We start from the raw sequence: 15,407 nt of genomic DNA, 5'->3' as shown, positions 1-15,407 counted from the left end.
CTCTTGTCTCTTTCTCTTGCTAAGAAAAAATTCAGATGGCTGAGAAACAAGTATTTGAAAGCAAGTAAAGCTACAGGACATTTTTTTTAAAAAAGAAAGGAACTTTTACATTAAACATTTCATGTTTAACAACTCAGAGGTTCATTTATGCATTAGTCTTTTAGTGGTTGAGCTAAGACCTTTTCTTTTGGTAACAGGTTTGTTTGTTTTGCATTCTTTGTCTTACGTTAACCACACCAGTATCTACAACAGGGGTCCCCAAACAGCAGCCCCCTGAGGCCATTTATCCAGCCCCCGCCGCACTTCTGGAAGAGTACCTCTTTCATTGGTGGTCAGTGAGAGGAGAATAGTTCCCATTGAAATATTGGTCAGTTTGTTGATTTAAATTTACTTTTTCTTTATTTTAAATATTGTATTTGTTCCCGTTTTGTTTTTTTACTTTAAAATAAGATATGTGCAGTGTGCATAGGAATTTGTTCCTAGTTTTTTTTATAGTCCGGCCCTCCAACGGTCTGAGGGACAGTGAACTGGCCCCCTGTGTAAAAAGTTTGGGGACCCCTGATCTACAATGTCTAGGAAGAACTGCAAGTTGCGCTCATTTCATTTGAAGCAAGTTTTCAAGTGAATTGCCTGAATTGTGCTAAAGTTTGCTAGAGGAAACAATTACCTGTTTACACTCATTTCATTGATTTACACAAAATGCAACAGGCAAAAACAGCTGACTGTGGGTGTCTGTACAACTTGAAGTAACAGTGGGCAGGACTTCGAGCAGTTCTTCCACAGAGCCTACCCATCCGTAGGTCTGGGTCCACTTGATGAAGAGAGGATCTTGAATCCATTACTGCTGTGGTGAGGGATATGGTGATAAAAGCTCAGTTTAACTGTACTTTAAACTGTTTTTTTGTCCTGACCTGCTAGCTTAGTTAGTTGGAGTGTTGTCCTGATGCACCAGGGTGGCATGTTCAGTCCCGGTCAGGGTATAATACAAGAGTCAACCACTGAGTGCATAAATAAGTGGAACACATATCAATGTTTTTCTCTCTCCTTTTCTCTAAAATCAAATAGGTTTATCAATTTTTTTTTTTGTTTTTCATTAGCATGGTTCATCCGGAGTTTAGTTCTTTAAAGCTTTATTTCTGTGTAAGAATATATCTTTGGTTAACATTCATCTTGCATACAGTGCCTTGATTCTGAAGTTTCTTTATTCACCTTTTATTTTATTTTATTTTTATTTTTCTGAAGCCAGAAACGGGGAGGCAGTCAGACAGACTCCTGCATGCGCCCTACCAGGATCCACCCAGCATGCCCACCAGGGGGTGATGCTCTGCCCATCCGGGGCGTCGCTCTGTTGCGACCAGAGCCACTCTAGCGCCTGAGGCAGAGGCCACAGAGCCATCCTCAGTGCCCGGGCCAACTTTGCTCCAATGGAGCCTTGGCTGCGGGAGGGAAAGAGAGAGACAGAGAGGAAGGAGAGGGGGAGGGGTGGAGAAGCAGATGGGCGCTTTTCCTGTGTGCCCTGGCCAGGAATTGAACCTGGGACTCCTGCACGCCAGGCCGACGCTCTACCACTGAGCCAACCGGCCAGGGTACCTTTTCTTTATTAATGCCCAGATTTCATATACAATTGGTATTTCGTAAAGTTTGAAACTACATATATATAGCAAAGCAATTTGAAACTAGATGACTCTTCAAGAGAAAATTTTCCCGTTTTATGTGGACACACACCACCAACTGGCCTGGTACCTTCAGAAAAATCCTTGTCATCGTTCAAGGCAGACTTGGAACTGAGTGACACACTTAATTGCTTTTTTTCCTCAGTGTCTGTTTTATGGGGGCCATCTTCCCTGAGCACACATGTATACCTCCTGTTGGGCTCCCAAATCTGTCTTGTATTGAGTTGAGAATAACTTGTTTTGTTGTTGTGACACAGAGGGAGACAGAGAGAGGGACAGATTAGAAGAGCCAGACAGGAAGGGAGAGAGATAAGCATAAATTCTTCATTGAAGCTCCATTGTCTCCTTAGTTGTTCATTGACTGTTTTCTCATATGTGCCTTGACTGGGGGTGGGGGAGCTACAGCAGAGCAAGTGACCCCTTGCTCAAGCCAGCGACCTTTGGACTCAAGCCAGCAACCATTGGGTCATGTCTATGATTCCACGATCAAGCCAGCGACCTCGGGGTTTCGAACCTGGTTCCTCCTCGTCCTAGTCTGACGCTCTATCCACTGCGTCACCACCTGGTCAGGCAGAGAAGGACTTGTTTTAATGGGGTAGAGCCTATACCTCGAGCCGATGTGGCTCTCTTGATGGTTGCATTTGGCTTGCAGACAAATTTTTAATTAAAAAAAAAAAAAAGTTAAAAATATAAAACATTTTCATGTATTACAATCCATTCATTTCCTACTGCTCATGTTCATGGTTGTGGGTGGCTGGAGCCAATCACAGCTGTCCTCTGGGACACCAAATTTTTATTGAATAATGCGTAACATACATAGGTCGTTGTCTGGCTCTCATGGAATTACATTTTAAAATATGTGGTGTTCACGGCTCTCTCAGCCAAAAAGGTTCCCGACCCCTGGGGTAGAGGGTAAAGGAGAGGTGCTTTAAGGGTTGTATATTATACAGTTGGGATTTTTTTTTTTTTTTTTTTTTTTTTTTTTTACAGAGACAAAGTCAGAGAGAGATAGACAGGGACAGACAGACAGGAATGGAGAGATGAGAAGCATCAATCATTAGTTTTTCGTTGTGCATTGCAACACCTTATTTGTTCATTGATTGCTTTCTCATATGTGCCTTGACCGCGGGCCATCAACAGACCAAGTAACTCCTTGCTTGAGCCAGTGACCTTGGGCTGAAGCTGGTGAGCTTTTTGCTCAAACCAGCTGAGTCCATGTTCAAGCTGGCGACCTCGGGGTCTGGAACTTGAGTCTTCTGCATCCCAGTCCGACGCTCTATCCACTGTGCCACCTCCTGGTCAGGCTACAGTTGGGATATTTTTTTTAATTTAATTTTTTTCTTTTTTTTTTTTTTAATTTTTCTGAAGTTGGAAACGGGGAGGCAGTCAGACTCCCGCATGCACCCGACCGGGATCCACCCAGCATGCCCACCAGGGGGCGATGCTCTGCTGCAACCAGAGCCATTCTAGCGCCTGAGGCAGAGGCCATAGAGCCATCCTCAGCACCAGGGCCAGCTTTGCTCCAGTGGAGCCTTGGCTGCAGGAAGGGAAGAGAGAGACAGAGAGGAAGGAGAGGGGGAGGGGTTGAGAAGCAGATGGGCGCTTCTCCTGTGCGCCCTGGCCGGGAATTGAACCCGGGACTCCTACACGTCAGGCCGACGCTCTACCACTGAGCCAACTGGCCAGGGCCTTACAGTTGGGATTTTTTAAAATAGTTTTCCCCTCTCATTTAAAGCTTTGTATAATTGTTTATTTTAAATTCAAATTATTAGTATGTAGAAAGTAACTTTTTTTTTTTTAATTTCTCTGTCATATGCTATGAATGTCTTATATTTAGGGGGCTTAAAGAAACAAGCTTCTCCTTCCTAAAAAGCTTTTTTTCTTTCTTTCTTTCAGCTATTCTTCTACACAGCCGACTAGTTATGATCAGAGCAGTTACTCTCAACAGAACACCTATGGGCAGCCGAGCAGCTATGGACAGCAGAGTAGCTATGGTCAACAAAGCAGCTATGGGCAGCAGCCGCCCACTAGTTACCCCCCCCAAACTGGATCCTACAGCCAGGCTCCAAGTCAATATAGCCAACAGAGCAGCAGCTACGGGCAGCAGAGTGAGTTGCTAAGAGAGAAAACCAAATAAAAGTGATTACGTTTGGAGTTTCTGAACATAGATGTTCTTTACCATTGTTTACTTTTGGACTCCAGGATGCATCTTGAGGGTATAACATCTTGGGTAATAGTCCTAATAAAGACTTCAGTGCTTTTCTTCAATTTAATTGTTATTACTATGCCTTGCAAGAAAAAAAGAGAAGAGAGTTCATAACTGACTAGAAAAAGTGTTTTGCACTACCACTCTGCTCTCTTTGGGGAGGTTAAAGGCAGTGAGTGAAGCCAGTATTCCTTATGGCCTCCCACTACAACTCACTGACAGGGAGCAGGTAGTTACTGAACACTACTGCAATTTTGATAGTCAAGTAAATACTATGTTTTGGTTTTGTTTTAAACATTTACACCCATAAAGGGGAAGAAAATCCTTCCTATAGAATAGTTTTATTTCTGTGAAGAAGTAAAAAAAAAAAACCTCAAACTGTCTTCACAGTTGAATCTCTACCCAGGTTGTTGTTTACTAATTAAATTCCAATCGTGGGCATGTCTTATTAAGAACGTAAAATAAGTAGTACCACTTGATGGAGCCCAGCCTTAGCAACATGCTAAGCCCCTAAGAAACCTGGCTTCTTGTTTGTTGAGTGTAGTTTTAAGAAGCATCTTTTAGAGACCTCTTACTAGTTACAGAACCCTGTAAACTATTGGCCAGAGGGCTTTTTGTTTGTTTGGGAGAGGTTTACTAGGCTAACCTTACTATGTAAGGTTACTTCAGCTTTGATGAACCAGCAGTTTTTGTTGAACTTAAAAGAGCTTATGATTAGGGGTGCTTTATCAAGTGTAAAGAGGATGGTGCCTTGGTTACTGCCTTGCAATTGAGAAGTCTGTGATTCCAGGAGAGTATACAACAGGCAGTGGTGTAAATACTGGTCCATGGCTTACAGATGTGACTCTTTCCTCAGGTTCATTCCGACAGGACCACCCCAGTAGCATGGGTGTTTATGGGCAGGAGTCTGGAGGATTTTCCGGACCAGGAGAGAACCGGAGCATGAGTGGCCCTGATAACCGGGGCAGGGGAAGAGGGGGATTTGATCGTGGAGGCATGAGCAGAGGTGGGCGGGGAGGAGGACGCGGTGGAATGGGGTAAGAGCAAACCTTTTCTCCTTTTATCTAATTTTGTTTCATCCATAGGATTTTCAATGGAAAGAAGGGACTGAAAGACATAATAAATTTATTTCTGCATTTCCATGGACAATCTGTTGAGCCCATGCCATCTTCTAAAACATGGAAATGTCACCTTTATGGCATATATTATGTGGCAGTTTGCTTTTTTTCCCTGCCAATCTACTTGGTTGGGTTGGGGAGAACAAAGAATGGTTTTGAAATTAGAGCTTTCAGTTCCCTTCATGGTTTCCAGAGGTGAAAAGCCTCTACGGGTAATAATAGACTTGGGATGGAACACACACAACCTTTCTAACAATGTAGGTTTTTAACTAACTATCTCTGAATGGTTGTCTTGAAATACCTGGTGTATATACTGCAGAAAAGGAATGCAGCTGTTTTCCACAATGTTTGTCCCCAACTTCTTTCTGTTTGTACTCGGAACTGTTGAACATAATGCGGAAGATCTTGGTCCCGTAATCCTTGAACTATGGCCTGAGGTGCACCTGCTACACAGAAAAATCCAATAGTGTTTTATAGATAATGTATATCATTAATAGGATTATTCCCCATTGGAGATTTTAAGAAGTCTAAATCGGTTTGACCATTTTGATTGATGGCACAATCTGGTTTAGAAAACTGTTTAGATCAATAACATAACCCTGCTGCCTGTGCCTGCCCTCCCCCTCCCTTTTTCCCATCCCCTCTTTCCTGGTATCTGTACTTTAATGAAGTTGAGGTATAATACAATGTTGGTGGTTAACATAATCCAGAAGGCTTAGTTCTGTGTGTGTTCTGTCCCGATATAAACTAGTTTAAAAGTTATGCAGAATGTTTTATTAAGTATAAATTGGATTGGTTGGTTCAAGGAAAAGTCGAATAAAATTCCTTTTTTTGGTAATAGAAATGGACTTTAAAATTAAATAGATTAAAAATTAACTTTTGAATTAGAAAATCTACTGTTGAGAGATACTGATTGAAAGTACTGTTTTTCATATTCTGCATAACTTAAAAGTCTAGTGAAATCTTTAGTGGAAGAAACAATTATTTTACAACAACATGCAAAATTTATGAACAATTTGGTATAAAGTAAAATCACTCTTCTGATTTGAAGAATGTCATTCCATTATAAAGGTTTCACTTCTTTATGGATGTTTTAAAATAGACATAGACGCTTGAAATTACTATCATCACGTCTCCAATCACCTAGAAATCTTAGTATTTTTCGGTCGCAAAAGCAATTTCAAATTTATTCATTTTAATACTACAAAGTAATAATTCTAATTTTGCTAGACATTACTAGTAGAGGGGTCCCTTCTTTCTGAATAAGTCTACTGGAGCCATTGAAAAAAATTATGGCTTTCCCCTGAGGTTTTTCAACAGACTGAAGCAGTCAGTTGGATCCTTTGGGGACAGGACAGGGGCATTTCCCCCTCCTTTCTTTTTATTGTGGTGTGATGATGGTTTTCAGTGTCGTCTGCAGGTAAGGCACTCAAATGTTGTTAACATGCCCTTTTTCATTGCCTCAGTATTTTGATATTTTCATTGGCTGTTAAACGTGGAAACTTTTTAACATGCTTTGTCGCATTTATATGCTACAGGTTACAAAGTGAGAGCCTTGTATACACTTCAATACTTAAAAAGTACCCGTACTCAGTACTCAGCCGGCAGCATAATGAAAAGTGGGACTAGACACGGTGTCCATATGGAGAGGAAAAATATACATAGAATATTTTTAACAAAATGTATTCATTGTATAAATGGAATCCTTCTGTAACTTTGGTAACTGCATACTTGTTGTTTGGTAATGAACCAGAGGAGGTATAATACTAGAATTGTGTAACCTTAAAGTGTAAACTTTTGTTTTTAAAGAGAGAGAACATTTTATGGTGTGTACTTTTAAAAAGGAGACAAAGCTGCATGCAACAGCTTGAAATTGTATATTCAGGTATTAAAGGTGCAATACTGGTTAGAAAAAGCTCAGGGCCTCTCACTGGGGAGCTGCCTTTATTTAATTTTAAAGGAAAAAAATGACCCAATTCTTATTTCCTTCCCCTTTAAAGTATGTAAGGCAGTAACTCTGTTCTGCTGTTGTTATTATTCTCAACTGATATGTCTATAAAGTTGCACCCCCAGTCCATTGAGCCTTGGTATTAGTTATAAATTATTCTTTCACAGAGATTGTTAAATTCCTTAGTGCCCTGAAATGTGTATAGCTTTATGCTGGAGATTGGTTGGATGCGTCCTCTGGTGTGTATTGTAGGCATTTAATGTAGTTGTTTCCTGCTTTATTATACTGTGACTTGTTAGGAAGCCCAGGGCCTCACTTGGCTCTCTGCTGGGAGAGGTTGAGGGTGCACCTTTATGAACATGGAAAAGGTTCAAGTTGCCTCAGCTTGCTATTCCCCTCTACACCAAGCTCTCTCTGTTTTTCAGCTGATGGGGTGGGTGTTTGGGATCTATTTTTTCCCCCTCATTTGCCAAGTATTGCACTATTAATACCAGCCCCTGAAATGAAAGGAACCAACCACACTGGTGTGTACAATCAGACAAGCAAGGTTGTATATAAAGGAAATTTGAGCAAGCTGCCCTGAAGAAAGGCATAGTGACAAGATGAGAGAGATGCATTGTTTGGAGATGTGTTTAGCCAGTGCCCTTCTTCCCCACGAGCCCCCGCAAGGCTCAGAGCGGTACTGGCTTTTAAAGGGAAAGGCCTTCATTTCTTCGTTTATCCCCCCAGCAGCGCTGGAGAGCGAGGTGGCTTCAATAAGCCTGGTGGTAAGTTTTTGAGTATTACCATGGATAGTGTTTAAAAAAAATAAAGTCAGTTTTTAGAAAACTATAATTTTTTATTAGTTTCATAAGTGGTTTAAAAATGATCTATACAAAAGAGACTAATGGGTACTGCCGGCATTGTCTTAGGGGTAATAAGGTTAACCTATGGTTACAAAACAAAGGGTAACTTGAAGTATTGAGCAACTGCTTTTGTAATGTGGGGGAGAATACATTTTTAAAATTTGGTTTATTTGGAGGAAAATTTTTTACTTAAATTTAACCCTAATTTGGCACATAAGCTTTGAGAGTGTATTTGGTTAACGGTTTAAAAGCAAACCAGCAAAGAAAAAAAAAACCCTAGCAAACCTTTCACAAATGTTAAAGGGGCACTGCTCCATTTTAGCAGTGCGGGTCATTTTGAATTTAATGAAGCCCCATCAAATGGTGGTGTAGTAGATAGTTATGTGTGTTTGTAAGGTTTGTAGCTTGCAAGACGTGCACTAATAATATTTTATGTGATCTTTCCTGGTTGGCAGGACCCATGGACGAAGGACCGGATCTTGATCTAGGTATTGTTCAATTTTGTATTTTACGTTGCACTCTTATACATGAATATCACAAAAGTAAAAGTGTGTTCGAGTTCAGCAGCTTGATCAATATGATGTTTATTCTTGCTGTTGAGGGCAGTTTGGGGTTTCCTTTATCTAATATCATAATAGCCTTAAACAAAGTGAATCAAAAGTGCCATGGATTCCCTGGCCGGATAGCTCAGTTGGTTAGAATGTCATCCCGAAGCACAGAGGTTGCCAGTTCGATCCCCAGTCAGGGCACATACAGGAACAAATCAATGTTCCTGTCTCCCTTCTTCTCTCACTAAAATCAAGAAATAAAAATTTTTTTTTTAAAGTGCCATGACTTTCTTGTTAGTATGGTAGTTGGTAGTTTGCTTAATTTGCCATGAATTCCACTGGGCAGTAGGGACCAGTTGGTTAATGAGCCCCTAAACCTACATGATAGTAACTCCCTTCCATCTTCTTTTTTCTGGAAGGCCCCCCTGTTGATCCAGATGAAGACTCTGACAACAGTGCAATCTATGTGCAAGGATTAAATGACAGTGTGACTCTAGATGATCTGGCAGACTTCTTTAAGCAGTGTGGAGTTGTTAAGGTAAGTAAGTAAAAGCATAACTACAATCTGGGGATCTTCCAACCATAGAACATTTTAGAGACCAAATTGATAAGAGCAGTTTCTGAAGTTTTTTTTCTGGATGTACGGGGGTGGCAAAAGTAGGTATGCAGTTACGAGTACGCAGAATACTATTTGTTCCTGTGTTATTAAAATCATAACCTCCATGTCTTTTTTATACAACTGTAAACCTACTCTTTTGTTTTTGTTTTGTTTTGTTGTTGGGTTTTTTTGTATTTTTCCGAAGCTGGAAACGGGGAGGCAGTCAGACAGACTCCTGCATGCGCCTGACCAGGATCCACCTGGCGTGCCCACCAGGGGTCGATGCTTTGCCCATCTTGGGGCATCGCTCTGCCGCAATCAGAGCCATCCTCAGCACCCAGGCAAACTTTGCTCCATTGGAGCCTTGGCTGCAGGAGGGGAAGAGAGAGACAGAGAGGAAGGAGAGGGGGAGGGGAGGAGAAGCAGATGGGTACCTCTCCTGTGTGCCCTGGCCGAGAATCGAACCCGGGACTCCTGCACGCCAGGTCGACCAGGGCAAACCTACTCTTTTTTTAAGTTGATACATTCTAGAGGAAAGGGGAGCAAGAAAAAGGGAAGCATTCATTTGTTCCACTTTGTTGTTCATTCACCAACTGGTTCTTGTATGTGCCCTGACTGTGGATCAAATCCGCGACCTTGGTGGTTCACAACCACATTCTAACCATCTGAGTTACAGAGGAAAAGACAGCAAAAAGGCAGGGAAAAAATGAGGAATGAAGCCATCCGTAAAGGTCAGAGGGGGGAAGGTATTTCAGAATGATGGATGGAATAGCAAGGCAAAGATTCTTGGGCAGGAGATTGCCTGGCAATTTCAAGGAAGCTGGTGTGGCTAGAACGTTTTGGTCTGAGCTACTGGAATGATGGTACGATTGTTAGGGAAAACTAAGAAACCGGTTTTGAGACAGGAAGGAGAGTCTCCTGGTTAGAAGCTCAAAAGTTTGGGAATCCTATACTGCTAAGTACATCACAAGTTAGTCATACATTCTCTATAAACAGTTGGGTGGTTTGTCTCTGGGTTTCCAGTATATAAGCCATGCTGCAGTGAGCATTTGTGTGCACACTTCCTGGTGCACTGTGTCAGTGCCTTGTGTGGATGCAGTTCTTTCTTCTTTTTTTTTTTTTTGATGCAGTTCTTTCTTGTTATTTACAACTAAGTTCTAAAACTTGGTACAAATACTGATTAGTGTATGCTGAACTACTGCTCCTTGGAGAGAAGTATGTACAGACAGAAAAAGATGTTACAGATTTGTACACCTGAAACCTATATAATTTTTTTTTTTTTTTTTTTTTCCATTTTTCTGAAGCTGGAAACAGGGAGAGACAGACTCCCGCATGCGCCCGACCGGGATCCACCCGGCACGCCCACCATGGGGCGACGCTCTGCCCACCAGGGAGCGATGCTCTGCCCATCCTGGGCGTCGCCATGTTGCGACCAGAGCCACTCTAGCGCCTGAGGCAGAGGCCACAGAGCCATCCCCAGCGCCCGGGCCATCTTTGCTCCAATGGAGCCTTGGCTGCGGGAGGGGAAGAGAGAGACGGAGAGGAAAGCGCGGCGGAGGGGTGGAGAAGCAAATGGGCGCTTCTCCTGTGTGCCCTGGCCGGGAATCGAACCCGGGTCCTCCGCACGCTAGGCCGACACTCTACCGCTGAGCCAACCGGCCAGGGCTGAAACCTATATAATTTTATTAACCAGTGTTATCCTATTAAATTCAGTGAAAAAAAAATTTTTTTTCTTAATCCAGGTTGAAAATTTTTTAAATTTTTTTAAAAAAGTATGGAGGTTCAGGCCCTGGCCGGTTGGCTCAGTGGTAGAGCCTGGCGTGCAGAAGTCCCGGGTTCAATTCCCAGCCAGGGCACACAGGAGAAGTGCCCATCTGCTCCACCCTCCCCCTCTCCTTCCTCTCTGTCTCTCTCTTCCCCTCCCGCGGCGGGGCTCCTTTGGAGCAAAGATGGCCCGGGCGCTGGGGATGGCTCCTTGGCCTCTGCCCCAGGCGCTAAAGTGGCTAAAGTGGCTCTGGTAGCGGCAGAGCGTCTCCCCCTGGTGGGCGTGCTGGGTGGATCCCGGTCGGGCGCATGGGGGAGTCTGTCTGTCTCTCCCCGTTTCCAGCTTCAGAGAAAAAAAAAAAGCATGGAGGTTCAGCCTGACAAGGTGGTGGCGCAGTGGATAGAGCGTTGGACTGGGATGTGGAAGGACCCAGGTTCAAGACCCCAAGGTCGCCAGCTTGAGCACGGGCTCATCTGGTTTGAGCAAAAAGCTCACCAGCTTGGACCCAAGGTCGCTGGCTCCAGCAAGGGGTTACTCAGTCTGCTGAAGGCCCGCGGTCAAGGCACATATGAGAAAGCAATCAATGAACAACTAAGAAGTCGCAACACGCAACGAAAAACTAATAATTGATGATGCTTCTCATCTCTTCGTTCCTGTCTGTCTATCCCTCTCTCTGTCTCTGTAAAAAAAAAAAAAAAAGGCGAGGAGGTTCAGAAGTATTGACTGCTAAGTTGGTATTCAGATTTACCAAGCTGGTCTCAGAGTCGGAGCTTCACACTGCCTGCCCTGTCCCCTACAGTCTCCATCCTCTGATCGTCTGTAGAGAGGGAGAGGATTGAGAGGGCAGAGTTTTATCTTGTGTGACCTTAGCTGAGTGAGCATGTACATCAGGCAGCTTAAATTTTTTTGCAACTCTGCATATCTGCAAAACCACAAAAGTGCCACTAGTATTGATTTTGGAGTTTATAATTTTTAATTTTAGTGAGTAGGCAAATTTCCAAGTATTGAATCCACAAATGATGAGGATTAATTGTACCCAGGCATAAAATTGCTTAAGTTGTTTATGTACATTTAACTTCACAAGATAGTAGTATGGCCCACCACTTAGACGCCTACCAGTATTACTGATGAACACATTCTTACCACTACTAGGAATCATGTCTCAACCTTTGCTAATCTGGTAGAAGAAAATGGAAGTGTGATTTTTCAATTTTCTTTTTTGCTAATTGTTATAACTGCATACCATCTTCTATGAAATGCTTATTTGTATTATACTCACTTTCCTTTAGAATCTAAAGTTTAGATTAATGCAAAATAATTCTCTGTTGCAAAATAATTCTCCCAGTTCATGTCTCCTTTTTTTCATTTTCTTTGGATGAACAGAAATTCTTAATTTTAAGGCAGTTGAACTTAACAGTTTTTTTTCTTACTGGTATATGTCTTTATTTTTTCTGTTTGCAAGATCCTTAGTTCTGGCAACATTTTTTAATAAAAGAGCTACCCTTTCCCCAGTGGTATATAAAGCTATATCTGTCACATAGAAATTTCCATCCATACTTGGGTCTATTTCTTGGCTCTCATATACTTTTGGTTAATTTGTATTCATCTGTATTAATGGCACTGTTAATTACTATGTCTTCGTGCTAAATCTTGGTATCTAGTAAGGCACATTATTTTGTTTTGCTTTTTCTTCAGGAATGTTTTGTTATTTACTCCTTGTTCTTCCTTATATATATTGGAATCAGTTTATGATATTCCTTAAAAACTCCAATTGAGTGTTTACTGAATCTGTAAGACAATTTGAGAATTAATAATTTTATAATACTGAGTGGTCTTTTTTCTCATAAACATTATATTATATCTCTGTTTATAAAGGAGAGTTTAAAACTACATATCCCATCATTCATTCCGCTCTTTCTGTCTTAATGTATATGTTTCTTATAAAAACAGTTACATATATATATAACCATTGCTCCTTTTTTAAAAAAGACCATAATCAGGCCTGACCTGTGGTGGCACAGTGGATAAAGTGTCAACCTGGAAACACTGAGGTTGCTGGTTCAAAACCCTGGCTTGCCTGGTCAAGGCACATATGGGAGTTGATGCTTCCTGCTCCTCCCCCTTCTCTCTTCTCTCTCTGTCTCTCTCTCTCTCCCTCTCTCTCCTCTCTAAAATGAATAAATAAAATTTAAAAAAAAGAAAAGAAAGAATCCTTTTAGTGTATGCACAATCTTGTATACCGTACTTAATGATTTCAAGGTTATTTTTACTTTATGCAAGTTGTATCTTACGTGGTGGTATCTGTTCCTGACTGCCTCTTCTAAGAGGTGGCTGCTCTCACTGGGTGCTTGTAGTGGACATAGAAAATGTTGGGACAGGTACATGGACACCAGGAGGGGATGGCTGGGGGAGGAGTGGAGCCCAGACCATACTGTTCACTTCCACACTTTGAAAATTTGAGCCTAATTTGGTTCCTGTGATAAAATACATCTAGGGGGTGGGGATCAATTAAGTATGTATTTGTTGCAGCCGTTTAGGAAATTAGTCACCCATAATTATACTCAGATAAATTAACATCTTACTGAATGTGTATCTGTGACAAACTGGTGCTTTTAACAGTTTGAGGGACTTCTCTGAATTTCACAAGTTTTTTCCCAAAAAAACTAGTATATTCTGATCACAGCCTAACTATGCTATTTTATGCCTAGATGAACAAGAGAACCGGACAGCCCATGATTCATATCTACTTGGACAAGGAAACAGGAAAGCCCAAAGGCGATGCTACAGTGTCCTATGAAGACCCACCAACTGCCAAGGCTGCTGTGGAATGGTTTGATGGTAAGAGCCTTAGTGTCACGGGTCTGCATTCTTAACGGCCTGCTTTGGGGCACACAAAGGGCCTTGTACCAGATGTTGCATGTGTCAGCTTGCATGGTAAGAGGGTTTTGCTAATATATTTGACTATTGAGGCGTGATTCTCTGAAGTGGTTCTCTGAGCACGGAGAAGGTACAGAAAACTCAATGGCCTGACCAGGCGGTGGTGCGGTGTATAGAGCGTCAGACTGGGACGCAGAGGACCCAGGTTTGAGACCCTGAGGTCGCCAGCTTGAGCACAGGCTCATCTGGTTTGAGCAAGGCTCACCAGCTTGGACCCAAGGTCGCTGGCTTGAGCAAGGGGTTACTCGGTCTGCTGAAGGCCCACGGTCAAGGCACATGAGAAAGCAATCAATGAGCAACTAAGGTGTCACAATGAAAAACTAATGATTGATGCTTCTCATCTCTTTCTGTCCCTATCTATCCCTCTCTCTGACTCTCACTCTGTTAAAAAAAAAAAAAAAAAATGAAAAAAGAAAACTCCATGAACATTTTAGCCACTGTACATTTGAGTGTTTACTGCTCACAAAAATTAGGGGTATTTTATCGCTTCATTTTCAAATATCCCCTAATTTTTGTGAGCAGTATATATATACGACCTCAACATTGACCCTGAAATTTCACTACAGACAAAACCAACCTGAAAGTGTCCAAGGACAGATCCTGGCCCTCCTCTTCGGAACACTTCATGTCCCTGCTTCTCATGCTGTGCTGGGCAGCGGTCCCTTTCCAGCTTTTTTTTTGTTCTTAACACAGAGGGGCTTTAAGTATGTTTCCAAGGCTTTTCTGGCCTTACAGGAAATCTCTTAGAGAAGACAGGGCAGGCACACTGGTGCAGCAGGGTGCCGGGGTTGGTCAGGAGTGGTGGTCTAGTCCCTTGAGGGAAGAGTTGGTGGTTGGGAGTAATGGGTGTTCTGTTATCTTGTTCCAGGGAAAGATTTTCAAGGAAGCAAAATTAAAGTTTCTCTTGCTCGGAAGAAGCCTCCGATGAACAGCATGCGGGGGGGCATGCCACCGCGAGAGGGCAGGGGGATGCCGCCGCCGCTCCGTGGAGGTACTGCTGTACTGTTTTGAAAGTTTTTTAATACACAAGCTTATTTCTAGAGTGAAGACAAGCCAATTAGAAATAGTAAAAAGGGATGTAGAATCAGTACTAGACTGCTGAATGCTGACAGTAAAGGCCAATGGGGGTAAAAGGAAGCGAAGAGCATGGCCTGGCTGGTCAAGCAAGCTGGCATCCCAGTGCGACCTCTGCCTGGATCAGCCCCAGGGCTGCTGCCATTTTGCTGCTTTGGTCTCTATCTGTATGAAAACACCTGCCCTCATACGACTGTTGTGGGAGCTAACTGAAGTAATGTGCAGTTGACCCTTGCACAGCGCAGGGCTTAGATTGGCTATACCGCATCTGCACATAACAAGTTGATCCTCCACATACATGGGTTCCTAACCACACAATTCAAACTCACATTGTTAAGAGGCAGCTCTACATGTGAAGTGCAGAGCTGTGTCCTTGGACCTGTGGGAAAGTTTGGGGCAGGTGATGGGGCAATGCCCTTAGTGGTGTATTTCTCATGTATTTCCCTATATCAAATCCAATGCTACAAAGAGGTGATTGCTCTTTCTTATTGCAGGTCCAGGGGGCCCAGGAGGTCCTGGGGGGCCCATGGGTCGCATGGGAGGCCGTGGAGGAGACAGAGGAGGCTTTCCCCCAAGAGGGCCCCGGGGTTCCCGGGGGAACCCATCCGGAGGAGGAAACGTCCAACACCGAGCTGGAGACTGGCAGTGCCCCAATCCGTATGTACTTCTTTTCACAGATTGGTGCTACTAGTGAG

General features: G+C 42.8%; 1 protein-coding gene across 2 annotated transcripts in view; it reads left to right on the top strand.

Annotated features, from left to right (window-relative positions):
- EWSR1 (EWS RNA binding protein 1) overlaps positions 1-15,407 on the top strand; it is a 31,445-nt gene that overhangs the window by 14,595 nt on the left and 1,443 nt on the right. The window contains exons 7-14 of one of the 2 annotated variants that reach the window (XM_066370563.1): positions 3,570-3,781; positions 4,736-4,916; positions 7,678-7,712; positions 8,246-8,278; positions 8,758-8,876; positions 13,410-13,539; positions 14,507-14,629; positions 15,207-15,369. In XM_066370563.1, coding sequence (XP_066226660.1) covers positions 3,570-3,781; positions 4,736-4,916; positions 7,678-7,712; positions 8,246-8,278; positions 8,758-8,876; positions 13,410-13,539; positions 14,507-14,629; positions 15,207-15,369 — 996 coding nt within the window. Of the gene's footprint in view, positions 1-3,569; positions 3,782-4,735; positions 4,917-7,674; positions 7,713-8,245; positions 8,279-8,757; positions 8,877-13,409; positions 13,540-14,506; positions 14,630-15,206; positions 15,370-15,407 lie in introns of both variants that reach the window. The other variant, XM_066370562.1, reaches the window with a different exon arrangement.

This window comes from Saccopteryx leptura, chromosome 2 (genome assembly GCF_036850995.1).
Source record: "Saccopteryx leptura isolate mSacLep1 chromosome 2, mSacLep1_pri_phased_curated, whole genome shotgun sequence".
Lineage (NCBI taxonomy): Eukaryota > Metazoa > Chordata > Mammalia > Chiroptera > Emballonuridae > Saccopteryx > Saccopteryx leptura.
This window is presented reverse-complemented; position numbering and strand designations above follow the sequence as displayed.